The sequence below is a fragment of the Balaenoptera physalus genome (genome assembly GCF_965194825.1).
Source record: "Balaenoptera physalus genome assembly, chromosome: 10".
Classification (NCBI taxonomy): domain Eukaryota; kingdom Metazoa; phylum Chordata; class Mammalia; order Artiodactyla; family Balaenopteridae; genus Balaenoptera; species Balaenoptera physalus.
Genome location: NC_138889.1, coordinates 109,739,100 through 109,747,752, shown reverse-complemented (window position 1 = coordinate 109,747,752; position 8,653 = coordinate 109,739,100). Strand labels below are relative to the sequence as shown.

General features: G+C 51.7%; 1 protein-coding gene across 6 annotated transcripts in view; it reads left to right on the top strand.

Moving 5' to 3' along the window:
* MRPL21 (mitochondrial ribosomal protein L21) overlaps window positions 1-8,653 on the top strand; it is a gene marked incomplete at its 5' end in the record, with an annotated part of 36,787 nt that overhangs the window by 642 nt on the left and 27,492 nt on the right. For 2 of the 6 annotated variants that reach the window (XM_082477663.1, XM_082477662.1), the window contains 5 exons: window positions 1,283-1,393; window positions 2,924-2,981; window positions 5,398-5,483; window positions 6,624-6,787; window positions 8,489-8,541. In XM_082477663.1, the coding sequence (XP_082333789.1) occupies window positions 1,283-1,393; window positions 2,924-2,981; window positions 5,398-5,483; window positions 6,624-6,787; window positions 8,489-8,541 (472 nt within the window). Of the gene's footprint in view, window positions 1-1,282; window positions 1,394-1,805; window positions 2,010-2,923; window positions 2,995-5,397; window positions 5,484-6,623; window positions 6,788-8,488; window positions 8,542-8,653 lie in introns of those variants that run through there. The other 4 variants (XM_082477667.1, XM_082477665.1, XM_082477664.1 and 1 more) reach the window with 4 other exon arrangements.

Here is an 8,653-nt window from a genome sequence, read left to right as displayed (position 1 = left end):
ATGGTGAGGAATGTCCTTGCCTAATGGTAACCAATCCAGCAAAAGCAACAGCTGTATTTTAGGCACTGGGTTGTCGTGAGACTCAAAAAGATTCTGTTTGTCAGAAACACTATAAACCTCTGTCTGAAACGGTTGGAGTGTGTATCTGTGTGAGGGAATGTTTATGTATGTTTTAGAATTGGGTCTGACTGTCTATTTGATGATGATAAATAATTGTTCCCTTTTTTAGGTGTGATAATGAAGTTGTGGTTGTGTTTTTGTAAAGAATCTTTATCTTTCATAGAAATATACTGACAGTTGCTTTAATCACAGAGTTGGGCCAGAGGTACTGTGAATGAATCAAGCTTGGCCTTGAGTTGATAACTGTTGAGTCTAGGGAGAGATACAGGAGGACTCGCTCTTGTCTTTACTTTTGTATGCTTGTCATTTTCCATAATAAAACTTGGGTTTAAGCAGGCAGGGAAGTTTTTACAAAAGCAGTGGGACTTACTGCATTCTGCCAACATAAAACCACCTCTAGAATGCTGTGTTCAATTCCAGACCCACTGTTTTCAGAGAGAAGCACAGATGAAGTGAACTGAGTAAAGAGAGGGTGACCAAAATGGTAAACAGGCAGGACCTTGAAGAGTGAGTGAAGGAAACAGGATGGACACTGGCACGGTCCTTAGGGATCTAAAGGATGATCCTGGGGGACCAATTGTTCCCAGTGGGGTCACTGCTAAGCTAAGACCATAGGCAAGGGAAGCAGATCAGGTGCAGAAACTTTGTGAGCTTTCAGTGGTGGGATGACTCTCGAGAGAGGCCAATCACAAGTTCCCAACCACGGAGTGTTCCACAGGGGCTTCATTTGATGGCTTAGCAGAGTAGATTTCATTCATTTATTCGTATATTCACCATTTATCGAGCACCTATACAACTCAAACACTGGTCCAGGATAGCGAATACATCAGTTATAAACATAAAACAATAATCCCTGCTTTTATGGAGCTAGCATTCGGACGCGGGGGGGAAGGGTTGTGCAGAGAGACAGGCAATTTTTTAAGAAGAAGCAAATTGCGTAGTATGTTCGAAGCTGTTAAGACTCATGGAGAAAAATAAAGCACGAGTTGGGAAGAAAGGGTTCAATTTTAAATAGGATGGGTGGGGAAGGCCTCTCTACTGAGACGGTATTTGAGTGGAGACCCAAAGGAAGTAGGGAATTAGCCTGGGGGCCACGTGGGGTGGGGGAGCGTCCGGGGCAAGAGCAGTCAAGGCATAGGCCCTTGTGCTTGGCATCTTCCAGGAATAGCCAGGAGGCCAGAATGGCAGGTGCGCGGTGAACAAGGGGAAGCTCGTGAGGCATGGGCTCAGAGAGACAGACGGAATCGCGCTGCCCACTGCCGTGTCGGCCACTGTAAGACTTCGGCTTCTTCTCTGAGTGAAATGGGGTGCGCTTGTAGAGTTTCGCAAAGTCGTGACATGATCTGGCCTCAGTTTTAACAGGATCCCTCTAGCTGCTGTGCAGAGAAGGGAGGCTAGGGCGAGAGCAGGGTGTTAGTAATAATCCAGGCTTGGGTGATTGAAGTGGTCAGAGCCTGGATCTCTCAAAGAGAGGCAAGGGGATTTGCTGATATGTTGGCTGAGGGGTGTGAGAGAGAAGGGGCGTAAATGACTGAGATTTGGGGCCTGAGCAACTAGAAAGATGGAGTCCCCATTACGTGAGATGGGGAGGGGTGCGGGAGAAGCAGGCACGAGGGGCAGATCAGGAGCCTTTGTTAGGTTAGGGACGCCTGTTAGACATGCAGGTGACGATGACAAAGAGACAGGTGTTTGTCGTGTCCGACAGGCTGCAGGTGTAAACTTGGGAGTCACCAGTGTATAGGTGACATTTAAATTCATACAATCACCAGAGGAACGGCCATAGGTAAAGAAGAGGTAAGATCCAACGTCTAAACCACAGGCACACCAAGATGGCAGAGGGGAAGAGAAACCAGCCCAGGAGACCAAGAATTGGGAACAACCGCTAATGAGTGAGCTTTAAAAGAGTGAATTTTATGGTTTATAAATTATAGCTCAATTGAAAAAATAAAACCAACAGTAGTTATTGAGAAACCTGTCCTCTGCTTTTTGCACTTAAGCACCAGGCATTTTATTTCTGAGTCCTTCTCAGTAGGCTCTGGGTGCCTTTGTCGGTATATTAGTTATCTACTGCTGTGTCCCAGGTTACCCCCAAATCCAGCAGCTTAAGACACCTAACATGTATTACGGTATTAGGTCACGCCATCGCTGACGGTCAGGATCCGGGAGCAGCTTAGCGGGTGCTTCTGGCTCCCAGTCTCTCACTAGATTCAAGTCAGGCTGTCAGCTGGGGCTGCAGAATCTGCTTTCCAGCCCCCTCCCTGGGCTGCTGGCGGGAGGCCCCTCCAGGGACTGTTCACAGCACAGCAGCCCTGCAGCAGAGATGAGAGAGGACGCCCAGGACAGCAGCTGCCCTTGTGTAACTTACTCTCGGAAGTGCTGTCCTGTCACTTCTGCCACATGCTGTTGGTCACAGAAACCAGCGCCCTGTCGGGGGACAACACGGGGGGGAGAGCACCTGGATGTGGGCTCATCGGGGCGTCCTGGAGGCTGCTCCCGCACTTGGGTACCGAGCAGGGCCTGAACTTAGTGGGCACTTGTGGTCAAGGAGTGGGTTAGCAGGTAGGTGATTTGGTTTTGGGCCCTTTTCGATGGTGTGATAAACACATCCTGATGCTTATGGTAATAACCAGTAACTATAAGTGATGTTCTTTCAGTTTTGTTGGCCTAGATTTTTCTGCAGACATGTCGTGATGTGGTGGTTTAAATCGGGTGCCAGTCACAGTAGCGGCACTTGCACATTGAGCATCGTAAAGGACAGTTTGCGTTTCGTACTAGTAACTACGCGTTTCTCTTATTCCCTCAGCTTCCCTGTGGTCTGCTTCTCGAAGGTTCAGTTCGCAGAGCGCTTCATTTCCACAAGGGTAATATCAAAATGTGGGTTTTGGTGACTCTCTTCCTTTCCTTTCTAAAGTCAAAACTTCAAACATTTGGGTTTTCAAGAATATTTAGTTTTCTTTTAACTTTTTTGACAGTACTTTTCTCAGACCCTTGACATATAGAAATACAGACAGAACCTCAAGCACCCAAAGACAAAGGTGTTCTGGGCCTTGCACAGCTGTGTCTTTCTAGGCAAAAGCTTTTAACTCCTAACTGGGGGTTTATTTCCAACTGGGAAGGTCAAATCACAGGATGGTTGTGTCAGAATCTCTAGGTGGACCTCACGTAATTTGAAAGAGCATTTCAGTGTTAAAGAAAAAACATAAAATTAATACAGACTACAGAAGGTAACTTTGACAAAATCATACTTAGGTAGAGATACACAGGGTCCCGTCCCTGCCCCACCCTGTCAGCCCGGGTCCCTGAGCAGGGTCACGCACTCTGAGCTTCGTTCCTCTTCGGCAAAATGGAAGCAATATTAGTCTCCATCTCAGTGGGTTTTCACGAGAGTCGAGTGAATTTCTGCATCTAAAGAGCTTAGAAGGGAGCTTCCCTGCTGGCTCAGTGGTTAAGAATCCGCCTGCCAGTGCAGGGGACATGGGTTCAATCCCTGGTCCAGGAAGATCCCACATGCCGCGGAGCAACTAAGCCTGTGCACCACAACTGCTGAGCCTGCGCTCTAGAGCCCACGAGCCACAACTACTGAGCCCACGTGCCACAACTACTGAAGCCCGAGTGCCTAGAACCCGTGCTCCGCAGCAAGAGAAGCCACCGCAATGAGAAGCCCACACACCACAACGAGGAGTAGCCCCCTCTCGCCACAACTACTGAAGCCCGCGCACCACAGCTACTGAAGCTCGTGTGCCTAGAGCCCGTGCTCCTCAACAAGAGAAGCCACCGCGATGAGAAGCCTGCACTCGGCAATGAAGAGTAGCCCCCGCTCGCCGGAACTAGAGAAAGCCCGCATGCAACAACAAAGACCCAATGCAGCCAAAAATAAAATAAATTTTTTTAAAAAAAAAGAGCTTAGAAGGACTTGTAGTTGCCGTGGGAGAGGGATGGATTGGGAATTTGGGATTAACAGATAGAAAGTATTATACATAGAATGGATAAACGACAGGGTCCTACTGTAGAGCATAGGGAACTATATTCAATCTCCTGAGATAAACCATGACAGAAAAGAATATAAAAAAGAATGTATGTGTATAACTGTATCACTATGCTGTACAGCAGAAATTAACACAACATTGTAAATCAACTATACTTCAATACAAAAATTAGAAAAAAAAAAAAGAGAAGAGCGCCTGGCACGTAGCAAGCTCTCAGTGCAGCCGCCTGCGCTCCTGCAGCGGAGATTCTCAGCAGGGGGGACGCAGGGCCTGGTGTTTCCCTAAAGCAGCAGTGGGCACCCTGGGTGAGGGTGGAGGCAGAAACCCTAAGGGGCACTTTCGTGAACTCGGCTGGCTTCTCCTGTGACCGCCGTGCGCAGCCACTGCTGCCCCCAGTCCCTTCCCAGGTTTGTCCCTGGGTCCTCGGCTGCTGCCGGGCTGGCCGGGGCTCCTGACGCTCAGACGCGATGCGCGACGGGGGTGCACAGCTTCATTTGGGGGCCGGTTGACTCCGGCAGGGAGGGCGTTCGCTCACTTCACAGGTCTGTTCAGCACCTTCTGTGACAGTGACGGGGGGCCTGGGCCCTGCGCTGGAAGCGGCAGGGTCCCCAGTTTTCTGGGGTCTTCTGGCTGGTCTAAGAGTTAAATTGACATGAGACAGGTTAACAGGAGAAAAATCAAACCAAAGTTTAATAACCTGTACACACAGGAGAGACCCAGGAGAAATGAGCCACTCGCCCAAATGGCTGAAGCCCTCACCTTAAGTAGCACCTTCAGCTAAAGGCAAAAGATGATGTTGAGGGTAGGGGTTTGACACTTCAAAGGGGACGAAGGCGATTCACGTGGAGATGGAAAAGCAGATGTTTGGTGAATAAATGTTTGCTGGGCCTGCAGAGACAGTGGGATAGGAGCGGCCTCGGATCTCTGGGCCCCCATGTTCCTCGCAGCCGTCTCTGGTGATGCCCTGTCCCAGGACAGGCCCTCCATCTCGAGGCTTTCAGGAAGCTGCACGCAGACCCAGGCCTGCCTGCCTCCTGCCAAAGTTTCTTCCTGCGTCTTTTGGGACTTGATTGTTTTCAGCTTGAAGTAATCTGCCTGCCTAAGAGACATTTTCGGGGGGGCAGGTTTTGCTCGCCTACAACTGCGGGGGCAGCTGTCCCGCCAGCCACACAAGCATCAGAGACGGGCTGGGTCCTTGCCCTTCCTAGTGTGCTGAGCGCAGCCATTTCTCACACATCTTGAACCGTCTTTTCACGTGTGTGTGACCCACGTCTGTAAAATATTTTTACAGGTACGTTCCTAAAACGTCACTGAGTTCACCACCTTGGCCAGAAGTTGTTGTGCCGGACCCCGTCGAGGAGGCCAGACACCACGCAGGTAAGAGAGGCAGAAGCAAGGGGGTGGCGCCCCTGCTTCCACCACAAAGGGGGCCTCCTGGCCACGGAACAGGGACTTCACGTTCCCAGGTGCCCGAGACATGGTGCAGCGTGAAAGCTCAGGTTCGCTCAGCACCAGAGTTCAAAACCCTCATTCGTTGAGCCAATCCTCCTAGGGCACCAAGGCGCCAGCCGAGTTGCAGGCAGGTAATGCGGGTGGCGGAAGGGCCAGGGCCCAGCTCTGTCTCCCCGCTGTTTGTGTAAACGGGAGTTCAGGGAAGAAGAACAACTTGCTCGGCCATCGGTGGAAGCCGGCCCCAGCCCGGGTGTTCGAGAGGCCATCAGGGTGTCGGGAGGCTTGTCAGACAGAATACGTATCGCCAGGAGGGCAGTGTGGCCACCACGCCCAGCACCGGGAGGGAGTGCAAGATCCTCAGTTTCCAAAAGCTGGAAGTCCATAGTAATGCGTGGAATCTTCCAGTTTTTAAATACTATTTCGGATGCTGTGCCCGAAAAGTAAAACTGCAGGCGAGGTTCTGCCCTCTTGGCCAGGTGCAGCCGAGGGCTTGACTCGGTTTCCAGGGCAGACACCGTGCCCTGTGCTCAGCCGCAGGCGAGGCCAGGAGGGTCGGGGCAGGAGAGAAGGGCCGGGCCTAAGGCGAGGTGGTAACCGGGGAGCGGGGACTGGGTGTGGGCGGAGGCGAGCAGGTAGCGTCCAGCCCCATGAGGTATAATTCTAGGTTTTCCTTGTTTGCAAGAAGGCCTCTCCTCTCGCTTTGCCAGGCCGCTGGCTCGTTGTTTATAACGACTGGGAATCAAACCAGGTGAGGGTTTCTCCACCGCAGGGTCAGAGGAAGCAAGCCAGGCATGCCGAGCACTCAGGCGGGAGGATGGCAGGGGGATGGGGGCTTCTGCGCCGTCAGGACACGATCGTCTGCGAGAGCCCCGCGTGCCCCGAGCGCCCAAGTGCCAGCTCCTGGGAGCAGCGGCTCACCCTGGGACTGCGGCGGGGAGAGCGAGGAGGGGCTGCTCGCACAGGCCCTGCCCCCGCTCCAGGGATGCTCAGGGCCGAGGCTGCGGCAGAACAGAGGGCCCCCGGGTGAGGGTGTAGCTGTGACCCTGACCGCCCTTCTCCCCGCAGAGGTTGTGGAGAAGGTGAACGAGCTGATCTCCCGGGGCCGCTACGGCAGGCTCTTCGCCGTGGTGCACTTTGCCAGCCACCAGTGGAAGGTGACCTCTGAAGACCTGATTTTAATTGAAAACAAGTTAGACGTTGCGTGTGGAGAGAGGATCCGGTTGGAGAAGGTGAGACTGTGGGTCAGCTCTGGGGACACGGCAGGCTGGCCGGGTGGGCACGGTGGGGTCAGGGGGGTGTGGGCAGAGCTGCTCCCCGAGGGCGGCCCAACTCGGTAGGGCCCCTCCTTACAGGGAGACGATCAGCACGTTTCTCTAAGGAGGAGCGTGTGTCTGTGGGTTTGCCTCACGTCTCCTTAGCGTATATTCTTAGAGGAAAATATCTGATCACAGGTACAGTGAAAATGTAAAGAGTAAGATGTAAAGAGTTCTCAGGCCCAGATTTATGAAGAGAAAATGTTCCGTTTCGGCTCGAACGCTCCCCTGACGTTAGGCGTGGCAGCTGCTGCTGTCCTGAGCAGTCAGCACTGGTTTAGAGGCATCTCGCAGGGCGCTGGCCATCTTCCGACCCTCCTGACTGCTGCGTGCTGTGTCCTGCATGTTTAGCCAAGCGCTTCTGCCCTCCACTTATGATTCTGTTTGCTGTGTTCGGGGGCCTATTTGGTTTTTGCCTATTCTACTTCTGTTCATAAAACTGTAGATAAAATATGAGATTTCTGTACCGGATCATTTTTTTTGGACGTAGTTAACCGTTGGTATGATGTGATATAACATACGGTTTTCTTTATAATTTAAAACTCCTCCTTCCTTTGTGATTATAGATTCTTTGCATATTTACACCCAGGGGAGCATTAAACTCTCCTTTCTCAGACGGTCTTCCCACAGCCTGTGATCCGAGCAGGACCACGGCTCAGAGCTGAACCAGGGCGCTGTGTGGACGCCAGCAGCCAGCACAGCCCCTTCTCCTTGGTGACCCCCGTGGTTCTGTCACGAGCTCATGAACAAGAGTACATTTACCTTTTACATCTAAAATAAGAGACTTCTGGAGTGTGTTTGTGAGGATTTCTAAAAAGACATTATTTTGAAACATTTCACATTAACAAAAACATAGGAAGCTCCACCTAATGCAGGTGGTTTTTCATAACGTAGGAAACCCAGCAATAGAGAACGTGTCGGGCTGAGAGTGAGTCAAGCAAGATTTCATTATTTGTCATCACCTAGCATACATAGCCCATTGATGTTATTATAAAATAGGCTTTGTCTTTAGACAGTTAAGCTTGATGCAATCGAGTTTTTTTCTCATCAGGAGAATTTCAGACAGTCTCCCAATGTGTAATGAGAACCCCACTGCACTTGGGTCGCAGAGCTGTCTTCACCTGAGGCCACACTTGGCGTCACAGTTTCCCTGCGGTGAGAGAGGCTTCCTGGCCGTGCAGGATTTTGCAGTCATTAAAAGAACACCTTGAACCTCAATCTCTGCAGTATTGGCAGGACTGTGAACTGCATAAAAGACACCACAGTCTGCTTTGTGCATTTTTTCCCCGTATGTATTACACTTCAATAAAAAGTTATTTTTTAAAAGCCACTGTTGCCATAGGAGGTTACCCGCTCACCCGGATGACCAAGTTCCACGTGTCTGGGTCTGACAGCGTGGCGTGTCCGCAGGCAGCCCGGCACCCCTGCACACACAGCCACGCCACCCGCTGGCGCCCCCTCCGTCCCAGGTTGAGGGAGTCGCTAGTTAGATAGCAGAGCAAGCCCACATCTTGGTTTCGGGGAGCCGACACCTTGCTTCCTTTCCAGCGTGCTCGGGTCGCTGCCTGTTCTAGGGGCTTTGTGTTATTTGCTGGTAACACGCCTGTTTGATTCCAGGTCCTGCTGGTTGGGGCCGACGACTTCACGCTGCTCGGCAGACCCCTCCTCAGGTAACGTGCTCTCAGATGCCGGCGGGGAGGCTGGGCAGAGGGGCTCCCGTCACACCCGCTGCCACCACCAAGCTCAGCGCTCTTACACTTCTCACGGTGGGTGTGTAGTGTC